The 23,103-nt window shown below is 36.1% G+C and overlaps 2 protein-coding genes across 5 annotated transcripts; one reads left to right on the top strand and one right to left on the bottom strand.

Moving 5' to 3' along the window:
- The first annotated feature begins 1,288 nt into the window (after positions 1-1,288).
- LOC137749180 (N-terminal acetyltransferase A complex auxiliary subunit NAA15-like) lies at positions 1,289-13,289 on the top strand. Of its 2 annotated transcripts, XM_068489295.1 has the most exons (26): positions 1,290-1,537; positions 2,624-2,702; positions 3,674-3,756; positions 3,854-4,003; positions 5,374-5,489; positions 5,566-5,671; positions 6,581-6,652; positions 6,758-6,873; positions 7,493-7,625; positions 7,806-7,883; positions 7,969-8,022; positions 8,143-8,213; positions 8,486-8,540; positions 8,656-8,751; positions 9,465-9,593; positions 9,883-9,965; positions 10,061-10,291; positions 10,504-10,636; positions 10,711-10,818; positions 10,964-11,095; positions 11,409-11,465; positions 11,557-11,654; positions 11,780-11,838; positions 11,931-12,042; positions 12,153-12,253; positions 12,616-13,289. In XM_068489295.1, exons 1-26 carry the CDS (start codon positions 1,487-1,489, stop codon positions 12,810-12,812), a joined length of 2,700 nt encoding a protein of 899 aa, XP_068345396.1. In that variant the 5' UTR covers positions 1,290-1,486; the 3' UTR covers positions 12,813-13,289. The 2 variants fall into 2 exon arrangements, with proteins under 2 accessions (XP_068345395.1, XP_068345396.1); XM_068489294.1 differs by having other exon boundaries at positions 1,289-1,537; positions 7,969-8,213.
- A 369-nt stretch (positions 13,290-13,658) lies between these two features.
- On the bottom strand, positions 13,659-18,006 carry LOC137749183 (E3 ubiquitin-protein ligase At1g63170). Of its 3 annotated transcripts, none has more exons than XM_068489296.1 (5): positions 17,855-18,006; positions 16,132-16,967; positions 14,946-15,110; positions 14,559-14,847; positions 13,659-14,088 (listed from the first exon to the last, which is right to left on the bottom strand). In XM_068489296.1, exons 2-5 carry the CDS (start codon positions 16,797-16,799, stop codon positions 13,900-13,902), a joined length of 1,311 nt encoding a protein of 436 aa, XP_068345397.1. In that variant the 5' UTR covers positions 16,800-16,967; positions 17,855-18,006; the 3' UTR covers positions 13,659-13,899. The 3 variants fall into 3 exon arrangements, with proteins under 3 accessions (XP_068345397.1, XP_068345399.1, XP_068345398.1); XM_068489298.1 differs by having other exon boundaries at positions 14,946-15,071; XM_068489297.1 differs by having other exon boundaries at positions 17,800-17,999.
- Positions 18,007-23,103: the final 5,097 nt, after the last annotated feature.

The raw sequence follows: 23,103 nt of genomic DNA, 5'->3' as shown, positions 1-23,103 counted from the left end.
TTAGTCTCCCTATAATATGCTTCCAACTGATATGCTGAAATCCATATGCCAACCATTTGATGTCCTCTATGATAGGTTTAAGATGCCAATATGGCATCCAAACATCTTGCACCACCTGGATGACTAGCTTGGAACCCCTTCCACCATTAGTTTCTTCACACCTTTGCGCTTGGCGAACACAAGCCTTTCCTTTAAAGCAACAACCTCCACAACCGAAGTGGTGGCGCCATCAAGATTCAATGCCCCAACACCAATAGCAGCTGCAGGACGATTCAAACTAACCAACCCATCAAAGTTTAATTTCACATAACCATGAGGAGGAGGGCTAGCAAATGGGGTGTTGGTGGCAAGGATTACTCATAGAGATCTTCTTACAATTAACCTTAAAAAAAGATAGGCCTACACTTGCGGCAATGGAGACACTCCTAGCCAGACTAGGAATCATACTTCTAAAAACTTTATTATTTCTATCATTTCACATTTGCCAATAATTCAAAATAGCTTTACTAAGATCACTCAAACCATTGCATTCAACATTGCCAATTAGCTCCATCCAATAACACATTAATAAACTGAGTCAAATTATTATTCCAAGGAGTTACCGGAGAAAGGTTCCACGTTTCTTTAGCGTGCTCGTTATTAAGAAAAAGGTGATTTTGAGTCTCACCCTCATTGCCACGCATAGGGCACAATTTGTCAATATTCTGAATGAATTTACTCAATCTCATCCTAGTACGAAGTTTTTCATGAGTAAGAAGCCATGCAAAATTTTTACCTTGGGAGGTATCATTAACTTCTATATCTCCTTAAGGAGCTTCTGCCTTTTAACTTCTTGGTTATTATTACTTTGAATCCAAGTCACCAACTTAATTGAGAATGCACCAGTAGATGAGTGTTTTCATACCAAACAATCACATTTATTTTGTAGAGAAATAGGCACCATACAAATTTTTCCCACAACATCCAGGTCTGACACTCGAGAAAGACAAACTCTATCCTAACTCTTATTAACAATAAACTCACTCATTTTAGTGTTCTAATTTATGCTTTGTTGTTGATTTTCAGGAATTAGTTGAAATAATCAGTAAGTGAGAACCCTATGATGAGTTTAAAAAAAGAAATCCTCCATTACCCGCAACCCAACTAAATTCTATGTGAATAACATGTGTACTATTCACACTCCATAACAAATAGAAAACAAAATACATAAGCTTCTTTTGTAGAAACTCCCAAACTTCTGCTACCAAAAATTATAAAAAAAAAAAAAGGAAAAAGAAAAGGAAAAAGAGAAGTAAAATCCTAAAAACTTCGAGGTCTTATTATATTATTCTCTCTGCGCTTCTCCTTCACCGTAGGGTTGCAGCAGATAAACGCCCCCATTTTCCTCTTTTTTCTCTGCACGCAGCTCATCACCGCCGAACGCCACACTCTCGGAACCCTCTCCGGGCACTCTAGGACGTGAGGCCCTTTCTCTTTATCCGCAACAATGGGAGCGTCACTCCCCCCCAAAGAGGCCAACCTCTTCAAGCTCATCGTCGTAAGCTCCGATTCCGCTCTCTCTCTTACTGATAATCGCTAGGATTCAAGTTTGATCACTTTTTCTCACTAACGCAATCGCAGAAGTTGAAAGGAAGCAAAACCCTAGATTTTGTGTGCGATTCTGTGCTTTGCTTGTATACTGTATTCTATCTTGCTCAGGAATTAAAGAGCTTCAGTAAAGTGTAGTAATTGGGTTTATTTCTGATTTATTTTTGGGGTTTTGAACTAAATGAATGGTTAAGTCTACGGGGTATTCTGTAATTCCGGCAGTAGCTGATTTGTTTGGCTTTCGTTGGTAGGGAGGGATACCAGGTTAAGTTTTATTAGTTTTCTTTGGTTTTAGTGAGTGTGAAGATTATTACTTTTGGTACTGCATCGGTTAAAAGATTGAGTTTTCTAGTAGAAGAAAGCGATTGAAAAGTGAGATTTTGAACTGGGTAGTGATTATTATGAACAAATCAATAAATAAAAATTTATTTGAAATAACTTACCGTCTCTGGTAATTTGTTGCACCACGGTGCTACATTCTTAAGCATAATTGAGAAAATGTGCACTCCAAAGCTCTGTGGTGAACGTAAAGTTGGTTAAATATTGTCTATCCTTGTGGTGCTGATTCTAATCCCGGATTATTAGCATGGAATGCAAGCCTTTTACAGAGACTTTAACTGAGATTGACCTTATCACGAGTCACAACTGCACTACCATACATTTAACCTCTGGTTTTGTTTTGTGGACAGTAACAAAAAATCCTCATATAGTTTTACCTTTTCGTTTCCATTATATGAGCTGTCTTGGTAAAAGAAAGAGATACATCCAGAAAGTTTTACATAAATTTTGTTTTGGTTGAAATTAGTATCCAAGTTATTAGCACAGATTATTTTTATTTACCTGCTGACTTTTCCACTTGAGCTATGATTATGATGCTGGGTTTTGTTATTTTAGCTTGTTGTTATATTACTATGGTGATAATAATTGGCAATGCGATCTATATCTCTTATAATTTATGTATCACACATCATTAGTGTTTGAAATCTTTCTGCTACGACTAATTTAAACCTGTTTTTACTTATTTGCATTATTGTAGAAATCATATGAAACTAAACAATATAAGAAGGGACTGAAGGCAGCAGACGCCATATTGAAAAAGTTTCCAGACCATGGAGGTATGCTTACAGCCTTTACTAAATGTTATGTTTAATTTAAAATTGCTTATCCTTTGGCCCAAGTAAATGATCTGTTTTGTATTTTTACTGATTCCTTTGATTTATTGTTTTAATTCAAATATGCTCAATTTACATAAAATGTATATGTAACTCTGATAGTCTGGCGACAATGCTTTATGTAACCCCACCGAATATTACGTCTCAGTTTCATCAGTACTAGATGAGCTTTTTATTTAGACATTCTCATTGACTTGTTCAATGCGTTCTATGGGAATTAGCGAACTCTGCTGTGGGATGATTAAAGTTCTTGAGCTCAAAGATGATTGCTTAACATCAAAATACTTTACATATCCCTTTTGTCCAAATGGTTATTTTTAGACTGATGATTAGCACTTATCAGAAAATTAGACTGATAATGAAAGCATGATGCCAGTGATATTAAAGTCATTAGTTAGGTTGTTGATTGTGTAGTATTTTTCCGTTGTTAAATATATAGTTTTCAAGAGATGATTCTGTAGTTTGGATTTGATGAGATATTTCTGTGTAGCATGTGGCTCATGAAACTGAAGATATTGGAGATGGCGATGAGCTTAGTGTGTGTGTGTGTTTTTTTTATGTTTTGCTATATTTGTTTTTACTGGGGCTATGTTATTATACTTATGCACCCAAAAGTTTCGTTTTGTCCTCTTCCCCACCCCCCCCCCCCCCCCCCCCCCGCCCCAAAAAAAAAAAAAAAATTTGCTGTGATTTTCTTGTGAACACTCATACCATTCATATATATGATTGTTTTTTTAAAGAAAAAAAAGGGTTGTTTCTTGAGTTGTTAGTTGATTTTACTCACTGTTTTTGTCTATGGTAGACTGATATTGACCTTGAATGTAATATACTAAATTTTTTGTTAGAAAAACACTCTGTTTCCGATCCCTGATAAAATAAAAGATCAAACTTATGAACTCATGCTACCCTTTCAGAAACATTATCAATGAAGGGGTTAACATTAAATTGCATGGACCGCAAATCTGAAGCATATGAACTTGTCCGGATAGGACTGAAGGTCAGGATATTGTTTCAACTCTTTAGTATTATTTCCCAGATAATTCCTAATTACTCTGTAATTTATGTGACTTACCTTTATGTCTTTCTTTACCCAGAATGACCTGAAAAGTCATGTTTGCTGGCATGTTTATGGTCTTCTTTATCGGTCAGACAGAGAATACAGGGAGGCAATAAAATGCTACAGAAATGCTCTGAGGATAGATCCAGACAATATTGAAATACTTCGTGATCTGTCACTCCTACAGGTATACATAGATGTCACTTAAAGCTTAGAACCAAGTAAATGCCTCTGTTGAATTCTTCTTATCAACTTGCATGCAACAAGACGATAGTGTTGCTAAAAAACATAAAACAGAGCCATTGTAACTTGTCAGTGTCTGACATTGGCGCATGACTTTACATTTTCCAACCTATCGATAGCTACATATGTCTTGTTATTTGAAACTGAAATGTTATGTGTCAAAGAGTGTTTTTGCATAATTGATGATATTTCCTGTTTTCTCTCATTATACCGGTATTGGAAGTTAATACATGTCTGGAAAAGTAACAGGATGCATTATGGGTACCATATAATGATTGTTTAGATTCATTGAGATTTTATTTGCCAAAATATTTGCAGGAACTACTGACTATTATAAAGTCAGACTTGTGTAGAATTAACAAAAGGTTTTATAAAAAGGTGACTGAGTTTGGGATAGCTGAGAGGAGAGAAAGCTTCCAAATCTTGTGACCTCATTGCTCTAAATAAAGCTTTGAATTAAACTTGGAATAACATGAATAAGTTTTTTTATATGTGAGGAGAAAGCGTAATGCATAAAGTGTTGAACATTTTTGACGCAAATTCAAGGGTGGTGCAAAATGAAGTCAATGTCAGAAGTGGCTAAACAGCACACATAGGTTTGGCTGCTATTGGAGAGTTGGTCCACAGTTGATGAATTATTTGGCTATCTGTCATTACCTAAATTAATATTCTTTATGGATCTCTGGACTTTACCACCAAAGGGGATTGTGCTACATTTCATTAAGGACGAATTCCACCTGTATGTTATGTGGAATGCAAATCCTCGCCTTTGCAATTTGGTGCAGTTGTGTAGGAAGTGGGACAATAAGGACATGCTTATTTTTAATGTATGGAGATGCTAATTTCTATATATATATATATATATATATATATATATATATGTAAGTGTAAATCTATGTATTATAAATAGGTTTATACTTGTCGCCTGGGATCTATTAGACTTGTAGAAAAGAGAATTTATATAAGAAAATATTTTGATCTCTCGCATTAGGATTTTGGTAATGTATCAGGCTTCCAGTCAATACCTTTATAAGATGAGTCTACCTTACAGGTTCACAGCAGCTTCAAACATTTTTCAGGACGGGGGTGTAAAAGTTCTGTGTATTCGTGTTAATTCTCAAGTCCATCAGGGTTTTTTTCTGCTTCACATACACATTTTACTGGTGTCACTAGTTTTATTGCTACTGATGTGATGCTTTTGTTACATTTTTATTCTTTCTATTGTGCTTTCTACTACAAACTTTGGCTTATTTTGTTTGATTTATTTATACAAATTTCAATCAGCTACTGATGCATTTTCCCATCATGTTACAGGCTCAAATGCGGGATTTGAGTGGTTTTGTTGAGACAAGGCAGCAACTTCTGACTTTGAAACCAAATCATCGCATGAATTGGATTGGCTTTGCTGTTTCCCATCATTTAAATTCAAAGTATGGATTATAACCTTTGATGTTTTGAATTTCGCAGTGAGTAGTACACTAAACAAATTTATTTGTTTTCTGTTAGTGCTTTAAAAGCTGTTGAAATTCTGGAAGCATATGAAGGCACTCTAGAAGATGGTTATCCTCCAGATAATGAGCGTTGTGAACATGGGGAGATGCTTTTATATAAGGTATTTTTCATTGATGCTTTTCCTATAGGTTCAACTGCTTTCTGTTTGCAGTATGAAATGGAGAATACCTGTATGATCTGGAATTGTAAGTCCATGTGTGAATTGTCTGGGTCCTGTAGAGGGGTGTGCTTCCAGTATAGGGGATCTGTTCACTAAACTGTCTGTATCAAATAATTGTACCTCTTCGTTTCCTATACAAATGGAGAGGAGGCGTGCCCTTTAATATAAATATATTTATACTGTTAACATGTCAGAAGTAATGAGTTACTATGATTAGATCAATTTGGTTTGAAATTAGTTAACTATTTTAAGCATAATTTATAAGTAATTCTTTTTATATTAAGTGTATTTGATGAATATGTTTTGGAGTTTGTATAAGCCATGGAAAGATTCAAAAGAACTTAAATGGCTGAAATTGGAAGATAAAGTTGGTGTTTGTCAGGTCAAGTTTTGATCACTACTGAGCTGTTATACCACAAGGAAAAAAAAAGACTTCTACTTTGTAGTGACTGACTTTCTATTCACTGGTAGCGATATCATCAAAAGAACATATTTTATGATGGTCGTAACCTTTCAATCATCATTCTTTTTAATAATAGCCAGAACAATTTAATTATCCTTTCTGAAGTAAAGCTTTCTATATATCTTTCTTAAAAATCATATAAAGTGGTTTGGGAAACTTTTTTTATTTTTTTTGTTCATGTCATAAATGGTGCCATTGCTCAAGCTAGGAATAATTCAAAATTTGGAAAATTTCCTTCTGCATAATCATGCCTAGTTCTTCATAATTCTGCCAGCATGACTCCATTAGCTTGTTATGGTACCAGATCTTTCTACTTTCATGCAAATTAATGTTATTTTTGGTGGCTGCCTCATAAGTTTTTGATTGTTGTCTGTGAATGTTTCTAGATTTCATTGTTAGAGGAATGTAGCTTAATTGAGAGAGCTCTTGAGGAATTACACAAGAAAGAGTCAAGAATTGTAAGTGTGTATTTCAATTTTTCTGGTCAATACGGGCTGTTTCATTTCATGCTCTGAATATTAGTGGCTTCTGGGTGTAACCATTCTTTGTTGATTGTTTTCTAGGTTGATAAGTTAGATTATAAAGAACAAGAGGTTTCTCTTTTGGTGAAGCTTGGTCACCTAGGAAAAGGTGCTGAATTGTATAGGGTATTGCTTTCCATGAATCCTGACAACTATCGGTAATGTCCATTTTTCACTTTTCATGTTTGCATTTAATAAACCATTTACAGGTCCTAAATTCCTTTTTAGGTATTTGGATGAGGTGCAAGAATTTTGTGGGAGGAACGACATGTGCTTAATTTAAGTTGAGATTCTTGAGAACAGTAGTCGGATTTTATTTTATTTTTGAACCTTAGTATTGCTGATGCTATGCTATCATAGAACAATAACTTTATTGATTAAGCAAGTTAAAGGGAAGAATGTTACTTGGGGTTGGTATTACAATAACGTTGACTCCTGGTGGAATGATTCCCAATCCCAAGTACCCCAACAGGAGTGAAACAACGAGAATGAGATCCCTAATTTATGTGGGTTCTTGTGGATCCCACATGCCTTTAGATTCTTTTATTGAAAGTAAATACTGAACAGGTTCCTTTCTCCTTCCCAATAAACATGCCCTCAATCAATGGTGTGTGACCTTGGTCATCTCATGATAGTGTTCCATCTTTTCTGCTTTAGGTTTTTTAATATTGTTGACTAGGATTTTGGCTGAAAGTATTACTATGTATCATGTAATCTTTCTCTTACACAGTCCCTATTGTTTAAGGTGAGTTTAATTAGTTGTTTTTTCATGGTCAGATATTATCAAGGCCTGCAAAAATGTCTTGGGCTGTATGCAGAGAATGCCCAGTATTCACTTGATGAAATTGAACGCTTGGATGCCTTGTACAAATCCCTTGCGCAGAAATACAGTTGGTCGTCTGCTGTTAAGGTAACACATTCTCTCTATTGATGTTTTTAATGCTAATTCTTTTTTCCTCATTTAGAAATTTTATTTTATCTTATACTATCTTGGCGTTCCCACATTATTCCAATTTTGGGGTGTGGTGTTTGTTTAATATCATGTTTATTTTATCTCTACTGTCTTAACGTTCCTGTTTTCTTCAAACAGAGAATACCACTTGATTTCTTACAAGGTGACAAGTTTCGAGAAGCTGCAGATAATTATATCAGGCCTCTCCTGACTAAGGTAGCTACAGTCATTTGCATGCAGTTCTTATCCAACTGCCCAACTTTTGGAGTTAAATGTTGACTGATCTTTTTGATGTTTCTAGGGAGTTCCTTCGTTATTCTCAGATCTTTCTCCTCTGTATGATCACCCTGGAAAGGTTAGTCTAATCAATTGGTATTTTGGTTTGAATTTTGAGGAGTTTGTGGGGAAGGAAATTGTATTTTTGGGGTTATTAACTCATTGGGTTCAAATTTTTATTTTGGAAACTCTTATCCAGGCAGACATTCTGGAACAACTTATTCTTGAGTTGGAACAGTCAGTTAGGACGACTGGTCGATACCCTGGGAGGTAATATGCTGCTGTAATTATTACATGTGAAATTATGAATTAGGTATAAACTATATCATCTGGCTAAGCATTACATCATTATTGTCGAATCCCTCCTAGCTGACTGTGAAAAGCTATAACTTGGTGTAATGGGTTTTAGACTCCTTCAATATTATTATCTCTTCTGGTCCTATTCGTTTTTTTAATGTGTACACTTTTTTGTATATTGTGTCTTGGGGTTCTCTTAGTATTTGTTTACGCTCATGTGCTGTTTCTTTTCATCTTGGATGCAGGGTAGAGAAGGATCCCCCTTCGACCCTTTTGTGGGCCTTGTTTTTATTGGCTCAGGTTGACTGTCATTCTTTGAATATATGGCCTTTTTTTCTCTTTGGTGCTTCTATCTACACCTTTGATTCTTAATGCTTTGAATTCACATGTACTTATAGATTTTGTGCTGATGCAGCATTATGATAGACGAGGTCAATATGACATGGCTCTATCGAAAATTGATGAGGCCATAGAGCACACTCCAACTGTGATTGATTTATATTCTGCAAAGGTTGATTTGAGCCATCTGTCTCTGTTCTTTTGCTGTTTATTACCGTCTTTTGATTTTACCTGCCATGGCTTTAAATAATTGTTTTTTGAGGTGTTCCTATTCTCTATTTCTCTGTGCTATTTGCGAGCAAAACATAGCAATCGGTTAAAACTATTGAGTTGTCAAGATAGTTTATTTTAGTATTATGTTAACGCATATTTATGTTTCTTTGGGAGTTTTAATCTGAGTTGTGAATGTGGGGTGAAAATGAGATCCATGTAACAGAAAAATTTATTAGTGAGATGAAAGCCTTGATAACTTCTGAGTTCGGACACATGCCATATTGAAAGGTCAACTGTAGGTGCTGTATCTGGTCGGTTCCTATATGTTGGAAGGCTTTGAATAAAATTCTTAACCCCTCTATATTGGGGTCCCACAATTTTCCAGACTACAAGCTAGGCCTTATGCAGACTGTTTTAAGTTTTATTCTTGGGCTGCTAGTGTATTTTTTATTTATTTATGTTTTGTATTAACATCCGTTCACTGTTAAGGATTGCCTTCATTTAAACTATCCAAATTAGCATCCTTGGGTAGTACTGTTTTTCTTGTCATATTCTGTCTTTGATGTGCACAAAAAAGTGATGGATTATTTTAATTGAATAATGTTTTACATGTACTGTTGGAAAGCATTTGTTTGTATCAATAACTAGTTCTGTCTTGTCTCCTGTTCACAGAGTCGGGTTTTGAAGCATGCTGGTGATTTGCCTGCTGCTGCTGCACTGGCAGATGAAGCTAGATGTATGGATCTTGCAGATCGCTATATAAATAGTGACTGTGTTAAGCGTATGCTGCAGGCTGATCAGGTTTTAATTCTCACTTTTTATGACTAATCTCTTTGTTCTGTTCATCGGAAAATCTTTTGTAGAAAGAACGGAACATAATTGCAAAAGGGGGGATGGACATAGGGTCCATTAACCAAGTCACCTAAAATAAAGCAAATAATGCCAGACTTGTACCAAAACAAACGATATATGGGAGCCATATTTTGTATGCATTTTTATCATAGAAATTGTTGTTGAATTATGTGGCCTTTTCTATATAGTTTCTCTTAATACTGAGCTTGTTTTCATGTTTATTTCCCTCCTTTTCAAGGTTCCTTTGGCAGACAAAACTGCTGTACTGTTCACAAAAGATGGTGACCAGCACAACAACCTTCATGATATGCAGTGCATGTGGTTTGTGTCAATTTTTTCTGGGACCATTTACTGCTTGCATGAAATAACACTTTTGGTTGGGAATTCTTAATATTCCATATTTTGTCCTTTTGAAGGTATGAACTTGCTTCCGGCGAGAGTTATTTCCGCCAAGGTGATCTTGGACGAGCCTTGAAAAAATTTTTAGGTGTGGAGAAGCATTATGCTGATATTACAGAAGATCAGTTTGACTTCCATTCTTATTGCTTAAGGAAAATGACGCTGCGTGCCTATGTCGAAATGCTTAAATTTCAAGATCGATTGCATTCACATGCATATTTTCACAAAGCAGCGGTTGGTGCAATCAGGTGAAGTAGAATTATTGGTTTGTAGTTTTTCATATACAATTTAAGCAAATGAGGTTATTTCCATGTCACAGCTTCATCCAAGATTTATTGTTATTTACACCATATAAACTTTGTTGGTTTGTAGTTTGTCATTCACTTTGAAATAGAATAATATGCAGTACTTTAATTCTAGGTCCATGTTAATATTTGTGGTTATTGAATTTGACATGCAGATGCTATTTGAAGTTGTATGATTCTCCTTTGAAATCTACATCGGAAGAAGATGATGAGATGTCTAAGTTGCCCGCTTCTCAAAAAAAGAAGCTGAGGCAAAAACAGAGAAAAGCAGAAGCACGGGCTAAGAAGGTATTGTATTTTCTTTGTATAGTGTGTGGTTGTCCTTGTTATTTTGACCATCCTAATGCTCAGCATTTGTTTAGGAGGCAGAGGGCAAAAATGAAGAATCCAGTACAGGTGGTGTTTCTAAGTCTGGGAAACGAAATGTAAAGCCTGTCGATCCTGATCCGCATGGGGAGAAGTTGTTGCAGGTTATTTTTTAATTCGCAATTGCTTCTTGCCCCTTAGCTTCATGTTTCCAACTGCTATACAGTCATCTTTAGATTTCGCTATATACTGCTGTTACATAGTAATTAGTGTTTTATTTCTCTCTTACACTCTTAAATATTTGCTCAGGTTGAGGATCCGATGTTAGAAGCTACGAAGTACTTGAAGCTGCTTCAGAAGAACTCACCTGACTCCTTGGAGACGCACTTACTTTCTTTTGAAGTAAATATGAGGAAGCAGAAGATTTTGCTTGCCTTTCAGGTAATTTTGAGCAAGATGTTTCTCATTGATTTTTGTTTACTTGAACAACTCCCTGTTTGTTTCATGGTTGGAAGAGTTTGAATTTAATATCCAAGATATCTGTCACAAATAACTGGAGTATAGGAGTACCTGGAATTTGTACTTGTTACTTTACCAGCTATAACAAAGTGCATTCTGCCAGGAATGAAATTTCATTATTGCTAGTTGAATCACTTTGGATTTTGGAAGATAATTGACCTGTTTTAGGTAAATCATTCGTTTGATTTGGAGAACAATTTTATACTCATTTTTGTAAGTTTTCTTTTGGCTGTAGGCTTTGAAGCAGCTTCTGAGGTTAAATGCTGAACACCCAGACTCACATCGCTCCTTGGTATGTCATACATCGTGTCTTGCTTGTTTGTGTGTGTACATATATGTTGTGATTGTTTCAGAGGCCCTTATTGCAAGACTTTATGTTACAGATTAAATTCTTCCATAAAGTGGGTTCAATGCCTGCTCCTGTGACGGATAGTGAGAAACTCATTTGGAGTGTCTTGGAAGCTGAGCGCCCAATGATCAGGTTTTCTTTGAATGTGCACTTTGCTCTCTCTCTCTCTCTCTCTCTCTCTCTCTCTCTCTCTCTCTCTCTCTCGTGTGACAAATTTCAATTCACTTACCGAAGATCTGTTTTTATTCTTTCTATAGTCAATTGCAGAATAAGTCTTTGGTGGAGGCAAACAAGAATTTCTTGGAGAAACATCAAGGTGACTATTAATTTTGAACTTTAACTGATAAATGCTTGAGCTCATTATTGTTTGAATTGTTTCCTTATGACATTCTTTGTTCGTCTTTTCAGATTCTTTAATGCATAGAGCTGCAGTTGCAGAAATGCTATATGCTCTGGAATCTGACAAGAAATCTGAGGCTATTAAATTAATAGAAGAGTCAACCAACAATATGGTGCCCAAGTAATGCCATGTTCCATTTCTTTTATTTTTTTTTCTTTGAAAATTGTTTTACCTGTTTACATATCTTTAAAAGTAATTATCGTAAATCTTTGCATGTATTACCATATTAGAAATGAAGCGCTTGGGCCTGTCAGAGAGTGGACACTCAAAGATTGTATTACAGTCAACAAACTCCTTGAAACAATTCTTGGTGACCCTGCAGCTGCTTTGAGTAAGAGTATTTTGTTCCTCTGTACTAAAAATATTTAAAGGAGTTTTTCATGGGGTTGGGTTACTTCTCACGAAATGGGAGATATTGGTAATTTGGTATCAGATGGCGCATTGGATTGTGCTCCAGTCTGTCTCACTTAAGTAAAAAGTGTTTGTTCCAAAAATTTGTAACCTGTACTCTTGACCTTATGTTTTTCTGTGTTTGAATCTCTCCCTGGTAGTAATCCATGTTACAAAGACACTTTTTGGTTTGGAAATAGTTAGATTTTGTATTGCGTGTATATTAGAGCACTTCATTTGTATCCATAAAATGTTCATCTGGTTGAAGACATGGGCTCCTCTAATACTTTGTTTCTTTTGTAGGATGGAAAACACGGTGTGCTGAGTATTTCCCTTACTCAACATACTTTGAGGGTAAATGCAGCTCTGCCGTACCCAACTCACCATACAACCAAAATGGAAAGGCGAACCATACGGAAGGGGAGCAAAGTGCAGATTCCATTGCAGTAAATGGAAACTTAGAGGCATTCAAAGGCCTTACGGTCCAATCACGAAGCTGAATAGAAACATTAACTAGAGAAACATGCAAATTCAGAGTGTTTGATTGACAAATCACAAAACCAAGCTGCAGTTGAGAAGCGTATGTGCAGGGTAGATCGGATTGCCAGCTTTTTTGAGATAACTATACCGCAGTTTTGTGCAAAGTTATGGTTTGCTTGAAGATCAGGTTTACTTGGAAATGTGTATAATCAACTTTCTATTGTGCCTCTATGGTTGGTTTTTCTTTCTGAATTTTGAATGTGCTCGCGTTTTTGTGAGGGTCTTGAGTCTGCTTCTTGGTACGTGCTTGTATGCTTGAGCTTTACTAATAGGTCGCAGGAGCTACAGAATATCATTTTTTTTTAGCGATGGTTTTAGATCCGGTCGGAATAGATCCACAGGAGCAATGTTGTACTTTTACCATTTCATTTCCATTTCCTTTCATTATGTATGAACACTAGATTATTTCAAATTTTTTGCCATGGATATTACTTCAAGATCAACGCGTTTATTGTCTATTTTTCCTTTCATTTGTTTTGCAACAAGATTTAAGATCAAAGGACCATTTTCTTGTGTTACATATGAATCTTATCATATGATTTTCTTACAAATCCAGGTGATGTTCCAAATTTCGATACCCAATGGACGTCTATTTGAACTCAAATATAAAACCGAAAACTATGGGTACCTATATTCAGCTGTCGGGACATCTTGACATGTTCAAATCCCGACAGCCGAATACAGGTACCTGCACGCAATGGAATTTTGATCTAGTTTAAGGACGCTTCTGAGGTGGCATGCCTACTAGAAGGTAGAATACGTTTTAATTTTTTCTCTCCGTAGCAACGGATGCCAACCACAAAAATAAGAGGGCAAAGTACGAAACTCACGGTATATTTTGAATAGTATACATGAAATTTACAGATATACTGAACTGCAAGTCCACGCAATAGAACCCGAGACGAGTCTCAGCTACCAAAGGCATCTCTCTGTAAAATGATACGGAAATTTCCGCACTTGGATGAACCACCCGAATTGGGTTTTAAACGTTTGAAAATTTTGAATTCTGGAGTCCCTGGCCATCACTGATCTCATCTTTTGCTTACCCTACTGTTGGCTGGAGTCCCTCGCCAATGGCGAGCCACCGCTACTCTCTCCGACCTCGCTTTTGCATAGGGGACATGATGCATTGATTTTCAACCATTTGTCAACACACTCCACGTGAAAGACATGTAAACATGGTAGCTCCCGTAGCTCATCGTCATCTGCATACTTCGCCAAGCAAATACAACAAACCTGCACCGTATGGAAGGTGAAAAGAAATCGATCAAATGACAATTGCAGAGAAGGAAACGGTCTCGTTGTTACTTGCACTTTCCAAAAATTTAGGAATGTATAAAGCCTCGTTTCCTATAACAAACGAAAAGCTATATATAACCAATACGCAACCATATAACTCTACTTCAAGCAAACCAAGAAAGTGATTATAGCCAATTAACCATTATCATTGATTGTAATATTTTGGTTTACAGTAAATATTATAATAAGATTAAATAAAATTCTATTTGTTCGAATATCTGATACCTCCACCTAACTTAATAACTAATCACATGAGTTAGGTGATAAGTAATAAGTATAATGTCTTTTTATTTACTGTTAGGTAGAATTTCCTGAACTTGATCGTTAAAGTTGACATGAGAATCAAATTTGATTAAGCATGGTTTAATTTCAAGACCATGAACTCGGCAGGGACAGAACTTACTCACCGCATCATCTCCAGATATCTCACGCTCCTTTTCTGTCCCTGCAGCCAAGAGCCCACCTTCACTACCTGGGCTGCCCTCCTGATCATCATTGGTCACATTTTCCTTTAACTTGAATTTGTATGTCGGGAGAGCATTAATTGATTCCACGGTGGCTCCTCTAGCCTGAGAAAGATCCTCTCGAAATCCGAGGACAGAAATGATGCAAGGCAGGCAGCAGCAAATTGTTGCACATAGTATGAATGGCATGGCATATCCAATACAGCTAAAGGTAAGGAACACTATACATAACCTATAAGAAACACCGGATACGTTAAATGACTCGATAACCAAGAAGAAACCAAGGAAATGTTAGATGACTTGAACACAGTATATAGCAACATGATGCACCTGTACAGTTTAGGAGCATCAGAAGGGACAGAGTGACCTCCAAAAATCCACACATTGCCTACAACAAACCAGACTGCAAAGAAGCAATCTAAGGCCATCTTGAAATGATCCACTAACCCATTAATTCTGCAAAATTGAATGAGCTTCCTCACTTCATGACACCATCTATAAATTGCATAAAACACATAGAAAGATATAAAGAGAAGATAAGATAGATACAAGAAAGTAGTATTTAAACTGTTTGATGTAAAGTGGCCTTAAAATCTTAGCGCTGTCATCGTGTTTCAGTTTATTGTCTAATTCATATGTACATATGCTAAAGTAAAAATTGATCATTATAAACCATGTGATTTCACTCTCCAAAGTAACTAATTTTCTAATACGGCCTATCAAAAGTTTGATTTATGTCAGCATGGATGACAACCGGTAAAATTGTAGAAACCCAAGTAGGAAAACCATTAGAGAAGAATTACAACAATTGCAGCGCACAAGAAACCCAAAACTGAAATTTAATATGTAACATTTTATGCAAGCCACTTCTTGGTGATCTAGCATGCACTACGACACATTTTTCCCTATCAAAATTATTGAGTTGTGAATAAATGAGAGGTAGTTCATCCTTCAAGTACCATATATCACTTGGTTAATTGATAAACCATATATATACCCTTTCAGTCCATCTTCAATGTCTGGAAGGCATAAGGTTCCTAGCAAGGTATAATACTTGCTTGCATTATTGCTCAAGGAGGCTCAATACTTAAGATTACTATTTGACAGAAGAGGCCCTGTATGTTGTCTTTCACCTTCTTGGTCCGTTAAGAACACGAATGGAAGAGGTTCTTCAAATGTTAATCATTTATTTCTTCATTATCCAATTAGACAGTGGCCAATATTTGTAAGGAAAAGAGAGTTGGGTGATTCTGCCGTCTTGTGTATCTTTATTAGCTGCCCGTGCATTTCAACTTTTAGAGAACACTTGCCTTGTTTGGGACATATTGTTGAAAAGTTATGAAACGTGTGTGTAATTATCAGAACAAACACAACTTAATGAACTAAACTAAATTCATTCTCCTAAAAGCATGTTCACTAGGAAACCTGACAGGTGAGGTGACAATATAAGTAAGTAAAATGCAAGACATCACCCACCAATTAAACATAAAATGAGAAGATCAAAGAAATGGAAAACCTTGCACTTAAGGGTCCTCCAATTTGAGGGTTAGTTGTAACTGTTTCGGAGGTGCGACCGTGCTCTTCATCAGAAGCTTGTGTAATTGAAATAGCTGTATAAGACGTTGGTTCAGGAGGACTGCTTTCAGAAGACCCTTGATGCGATTGAATCGATTCTTGCTCAGAACCCCTATTGCGGTTACGGAACCTCCAGTAAAGAACAGGAAGTGTTGCAACACAACCTGATGCATAACCCACAACCCATGCAAACAAAGGGGCTTGTGGATTTTCATTTGTTGACAGTGACAAAACAACAATAGATGCTATAATCTGACTCACAGTGACAACAAGCTCAACAGCAATCCATAACCCTGAATTTAAAGGGCTTCTTCGGCGACGACTATACCCATCACCTCTCCTCATAAATGAGGAATTCCTAGAATTCAATCTGTTTGAGGAAGCAGCTTGATAAGTGGGGGCATGTGTACTTGCTGATGATCTGTCTTCATGCTGGGGCATGTCCACTCTAGGAGGTTGGTCATCACTAGATGTACTTGATGAAGCATCATCATTCCTTGTTACATCAATTACGTGCACACGATTGTTATGACTTTCCATCTGCTCTAGTAGCAAAGGAAATTGGTCACCTTGGGTGTCACTATTTGGTTCTGCAGAGGGAACATCCATCTAACTCCACCAACCAAATTGGAAGGTGAGAATGCATAGATTTTGCTCAACTTTTTAGATTTTTCACTTTATAAAAAAGTCGTCCTCTTTCTTACTCGCAATACATGGCACAGTCTGGAACTGATAGATTCAAAGAATTTATTTCTATCTCATATCCAAGGCTGTAAGCTGCAACAAAATCAGAACTATGATTAGTTCTCTTAATCATTTCTATAAAACATAAATCGAACAATGCTAACTAAATGCAGCAGAACAGGATTGCAATATCACATAATTGGTAAAATGAGCAATGCCAGCCTACCAAAATGATCAACATCACACAACCAATCAGATGGGGGGTTACATGGTTCACATGACTAGTTGACGTTCATACATTACTAAATTACTCCCAAATTTTCAGGGATATCACCACGACAAACAAACAAGAACGAGACATTAAAAACAAAACCAAGATTTAACAACAAGGTACAACCGGACATGCGGGAAATGAAGAAACCTCTTATACCCCGTCCGATTAAAACTACAGAATTGTTCTCAAACACAATAAAAGCCTCAAATTTTCTTCCTAAGTGGGTGAGCATTCACAATTATAAGTTCATCCGATATGCATTACATTTTCAACTAATTCTTCGGTCTCAAACCAGTAGTACAACACAAGTCAATGCACAAAACAGCATCAAAACACAGTTACCCACTTAGTGAAAACTCAAAATAAATCAAATCCCGGAAAATCAGAGCCTTATTTCAATCTGAGAAGCAAAACCCATGTCTGAAAAACTTCATCTATTCACTAAATTCACTAAATTACACTAAATAAAAAATTAAAATCTTCCAAAAATTCACGGTCCCAAATCGATCGAATCGAATTAAAACTTAAAAACCCACTAATGATCAAACAAAATTAATAAAAAAATAATCAAATTTCACATAAGTCAAAACCCTACAACCCAAAAATGATGATATAAAAAGGAAGAAATTGCAGGGGTTCAATCAAATATACATGATATAAAAGATACAATGAGTAGTACAGTCAGAAGAGAAGCTTCAGAGCTCACTTTTTCTTCGCCTTTCTTTTAATTTTCTCGCGGATTTTCAGTTTTCTCGAGAGAGAGAAAATAAAACGTCAGCTTTTTTTCTCCATTGCTCACGCAAACTCATCAGATACAGAGAGACAGAGTAAACGTTGAGGTCAGAGATGAGCTGGGGGCAGTGACTGCGAGCGGTTTTGCGCCGTTGGATAGCGAGGGTGATATCATCATGTGGTTGGTTTTGATGGACGGTTGATATTTACTTGATTTGGTTGGAGGTATCGCACCAACACGGGCTTGTCGCGACTCGGCGACTCTCGAGTCAAAAGCCCAAGCTTCAGTCCAGCCTGCTCGAACCAGCTCAAGACCCGACTCAACTCGCTTACTTTATGTGTTTAGATTATTGAACTCTAATAATAGTTGTTCGTGTCCTCGAATTGTGTACCATGTAGTAACAATAGTCATTTTCGTTAATTCTGTCAATTTTTTCGATGAATTGAAGAGTAAAGTAAGCATTTAATTAAAAAAATAAGGGTAAATTACACTTTCATACCTCAGGTTTGGAGTCTATTTCAATTCCTTATAACATCCTTAAAACATTTCATTTTTATACCTTAAGTACTATTTTATTTCAAAATAATACCTCCGTTACATTTTCCATTCATTGATCTGTTAAATACTGACGTGGCTGCCAAATGTTTGCCATGTGACAAATAAAATATTTTTTTTTTTTTTTTGAAAAACCTGAATTTTCTCAAAAAAAAAAGAAAAAAAAAGAAAAGGAAACCAATGCCTTCCCCCCCCCCCTCTTTTCAGCGACCCTAACCCAGAACCCAAAAACCTACAAGAAGCCCTAGTTTGTCCCACCCGAGCCACCCCTTTGTCCCATCCCCCATCACCTCTCCCAAAAATCCCCCATCACCCACAAAAATTCCACCCGAGATTAGGTGGATCTACCACAAAACCAGTCCAAAAATTATCTCAAACTCAAAGTATTTTCAAAACCCACCCATACTGAAAATCACGAGATCCTGACTCGAGGGGGAGGGGAAGGGAGGAAGGTCGCGCGGTGCCGCGAGGGGGAGGTTGCGTGGCGCCTGGGGGGAGGGAGGTGGGTCGCGAGGGGGGGCGGGGACGAATTAGGTTTGGGGTTTTTTTTTTCCTTCTTCTTCCTCCCTCTTCTTCTTCTTCTTCCTGCTGCTGTAGGTTTTTTTTTTTTTTTTTTTTTCCTTCTTCTTCCTCCCTTTTCTTCTTTTTCTTCTTCTTGCTGTTGCAGTAGGTTTTTTGGGTTTTGGATTAGGGATAGGGACGTGGGTCGCTTTGGGGGGGGGGGGGGGGGAGGGATAGTGGGTTTCATTTTTTTTTTTTCCAATTTTTTTTTTAAGAAAATTTAGGTTTTTTTTAAAAAAAAAAATTAAAAAATTATTTTATTTACCACGTGGCAGACATTTGGTAGCCACGTGACATATATGTGGCAGCTACGTCAGCATTTAACAGATCAATGGATGAAAAATGTAACGGATGTATTATTTTGAAATAAAATAGTACTTAAGGTATGAAAGTGAAATGTTTTGAAGATGTTGTAAGGAATTGAAATAGACCTCAAACTTGATGTATGAAAGTGTAATTTACCCAAAAAATAAAAGGAATTGGCTGGTGATGCATCGCATTGTATTTATTTTTTTATTTTTCATTAGTTTTTAACTTTATTATCTAAACTATCTATTGTTTGTCAACTAAAACTCTAAATAATTAGCATTCTAACTCCCTCACCAAAACTGAATAAAAAGAAAAATATGGGCAATATTAGTAGTTACATGCAACAGAAGTTTTGCAATTTTGTACACCAACCTCACATCTATGTAAACATATGTACCCTATTTAAAAAGTAAAAATTAAATAAATAAATACAAAAATCCCAAAGAAACTGCCCCATCATTGTTCCAATTTTCATTACTGCTTTTATTTTAAAATTTAAAAACTAATCACATTTCTTAATAAAAAGGAGTAATTAGAACCCTTTACATTTTTCCAACTTGTTTAGACTATACATATGTTCCTTTACAAAATATGATGCTTTAATCAATTGACAACTTAACATTTTTCTATTTATTTAATAGAGATCTGTCGAGATGTCTTCACTTTCTAATAAAATTTCACTGAAATGTCTTCACAATTTCGGTAGATATCTACTGAAGAATTGTCTCGTAGTTTAGAGTTCAACCAACAGTATAACAGCGTTCAAATTGGTGCAAATTAAAAAATAAAAATAAAAATATGAAATCATATATCATGTGGATCCTCCAACAAATCGAATCATTGTTTGATTCTTTAAATATAAGCACATGTCATCAAAGTGTGAGTATTTATATTTTGAGTAGTTAGTGCTCAAACTTTTTCTACAATAGGTGGGAGTGTAGGTATGAGAGCTTAAAACAGAAAGGAAAATTAATGAAAATATTTTGAAAATTTTGAGTTTTAACGATAAGGATAAAATAAAGAGTAAAATGAATAGTACCAGGATTGACTTTTTAGTGTAAAAATATGGTTTTTCGTTATTTCATTTCCAGACATTTTTTTTTGGTGGTGCTATGTACACACTCCTTTTTATTTTTCACACACTCTTAGTTTTTTTTCCTATCTTTTGATTCGATTTAGTTCATTTGATTTGACTGCTGAAAATTAAGAGGAGTGTGTGGAGGGTAAAAAGAGGTGTGTAAAATTACTCTCTTCTAATTGCTAATTCACAATCATACTTGTTATCAGAGCATTATTGTCTCAATATTGGACAGTCGAAAGCTTTCCAACTATGACATTTGAGTGAAGAAAGTCGAGGTTCTACCATAAAACTAATTAATAATATGGCAAGGTCTATCCTCTCATCAATGTGGATTTATTCTCAACATGCCCTCTCACGTATGACGAATTTTCAAGCCTTAACACTTGGACAATACAACTTGGCTGACGTGGAGCATGTATGGTCATTAGGCTACACACGTGAGACAACCTGCTCTAATACTATGAAGAAGTTGAGGTTCTACCATAAAACCAATTTGATTCATTTTCAACATACCCCCCCCCCCCCCCACATGTGATAAAATTTCAAGCCGAACACGTGAACAACATAATTTAGGTGACGCGGAGCACGTGTGGTAGTTGGGCTTCACACGTGAGACAACCTGTTCTGATTCCATGAAAGAAGTTGAGGTTCCACCATAAAACAAATTGACAATATGGAGAGTAGCCCAACTACTTATAAGTATATTCAAAGTTCATCCTCTAATCAATGTGTGATTCATTCTTAACATGAAGTTTTGATGAGAGTGTAGGAGGGACAACATACTAGAGTCTCTGACTGCAGTTGCTAGAGACGGAATAGATCAGTCCAGTCTCCAGTACTCTTAACGATGGAGTAGAGTTTGATCACTTGCTTCGTTTTGAGGGCAAAATGACCATGTGGAGGTCCAGAACATAATATGCATTTTTTTTTTCTTTTTTTTTCTTTTTTTTTCTTTTTTGTAAATTTTGATTTTTAAATAACAACCTGGTGGCTTGAACGCTTGAATCATTTAAGGCCTGGGAAAAATAATATCAGCAGTATGTAAACAAATGGACAGTCTTCACGATTGCAACCACAATTCAAATATCTTTCATCCTCCAACAACGAAGAATTCAGATGTGATCCAAATGCGTCGTATCTCAATGTTTTGTGTACTGTGAGGAGAGAACATCAGAGTTCATTACTTAATAAGGGCTCCATAGGTCAAGTCGACCTCCATTTTCTCGACTTCAGTCCTGTTGCATCCAAAAGTACTTTAAGATTTTGGTTTTGGTTAAAGATCAAATCAAACTTCATTAACAACGATTAAGACGGGATAAGACCATCTCTAATTCATGGGATAAAACTTAAAATATAACACACCTCACCCCCCCCCCCCCCCCCCCCCCCCCCCCCCAACAAAAACCATCTCCAACCATTGAGCTAAAATAAGTTATGAAGAGAAAATATATCTTTGGTTAGATTTACGTCTGACTTAAATTATTTTGGACTCACTAAACTGTCATATTTAAGACCTTATTTTGTTTTTTTACTTATAATCTAATGACTATGATCAAATAAGATCAAATCTAAGGGTAAAAAAAAGATTTAACGGTCTAAAATTAAATCTAACTCTAAAATTATTTAAAAAAATTATTTAATTCAAATTTAACTTAAAACTTTATAAATACCTATATATTTTTATGATTTTTAATTACTTTATCGGAATTTATATATTTTTATATTAAAATGTTCATAAAAATAAATTAGGATAATCTACATAAATTTTATTTTAAAAAAAAGTTACCAAAACAAAAAAATTAGGCTAAAATCATTATTTAATAATCTCGAGCTAAAATTTTAAGCCATAAGGGTTGGAGGAGAAAAACAATTCCTGAGTTATGGCTTAAAATTTTCTGGTTTAAATTTTTAAGCTTTATCCCCAAGAGTTGGAGATGGTCTAAGCAGGCGAAACTTAGGCCTTAGAGAACCTTAACTAGAAAAACCGCATTCGAATTCTCGTGTTGGAGCAAGAGGCCACACATCCCTGAAGAAACATGCAAATTCATAATTACAAACTCATAAAATATAAAAAATAATTCCTTGGTGATGGAGGACCCACATCCAACCAACAAGGAAGATGACACTTGCGAGGACTAAACCTTGCATGCCAAAGAACTATATTTTGAAATATCCCACAACGATCGTATCTTTGAGACAAGAATAGTTTAAATATCCAAACTCCACTCCAACTAATACTGATGCCTTTTATGATAAAACCTCACACCTGACAGACTGTGCAATTGATAACTACCAAGTTGGGGACAATATTGAGGTTGTTGAAAGTGCGCTATTGACCCATCTTTCTGATAATTCTACATGATATTAGAGCTAGAGAGCGGGCCCGTACTTCTACGTTATGGGTGGGTCACTTGGCCAAGCATGTAGGGTGAGTCCCCTTGGCTCCACGTGGTTGTCGATGTGTGAATCTCCCACGTGTGACCCACTAATTGTGTCTCATGTGAGGGGGCATGCTGAAATATCATACATCGACTGTATCTATGAGAAAAGAAGAGTTTAAATATCTAACCCCACTCCAACTAATACTGAGGCCTTCCCCACATCTGATGAATTATGCAGGTGGTAATTATTAAGTTGGGGATAATATCAGTGTGGTTGGAAATGGGCCTTCGTCCCATTTCTCTGATAATTCTACACTTTCGAAAAAGCTAGTAAG

This window comes from Pyrus communis, chromosome 11 (genome assembly GCF_963583255.1).
Source record: "Pyrus communis chromosome 11, drPyrComm1.1, whole genome shotgun sequence".
Classification (NCBI taxonomy): Eukaryota; Viridiplantae; Streptophyta; class Magnoliopsida; order Rosales; family Rosaceae; genus Pyrus; species Pyrus communis.
Note: the sequence above shows the minus strand (reverse complement) of the source record. Positions and strands in the feature narration are given on the sequence as shown.

Excerpts from the sequence above, each read along its gene's own strand:
- LOC137749180 (XM_068489294.1), top strand. The coding sequence starts at position 1,487 with ATGGGAGCGTCACTCCCCCCCAAAGAGGCCAACCTCTTCAAGCTCATC. Across the intron at positions 6,874-7,492 it reads ATGAATCCTGACAACTATCG|ATATTATCAAGGCCTGCAAA; the intron begins GTAATGTCCATT and ends TTTCATGGTCAG. Across the intron at positions 11,655-11,779 it reads GCTGAGCGCCCAATGATCAG|TCAATTGCAGAATAAGTCTT; the intron begins GTTTTCTTTGAA and ends TTCTTTCTATAG.
- LOC137749183 (XM_068489296.1), bottom strand. The coding sequence starts at position 16,799 with ATGGATGTTCCCTCTGCAGAACCAAATAGTGACACCCAAGGTGACCAA. Across the intron at positions 15,111-16,131 it reads GGAGGACCCTTAAGTGCAAG|ATGGTGTCATGAAGTGAGGA; the intron begins GTTTTCCATTTC and ends TGCAATTTATAG. Across the intron at positions 14,089-14,558 it reads AGATATCTGGAGATGATGCG|GTTTGTTGTATTTGCTTGGC; the intron begins GTGAGTAAGTTC and ends CATACGGTGCAG.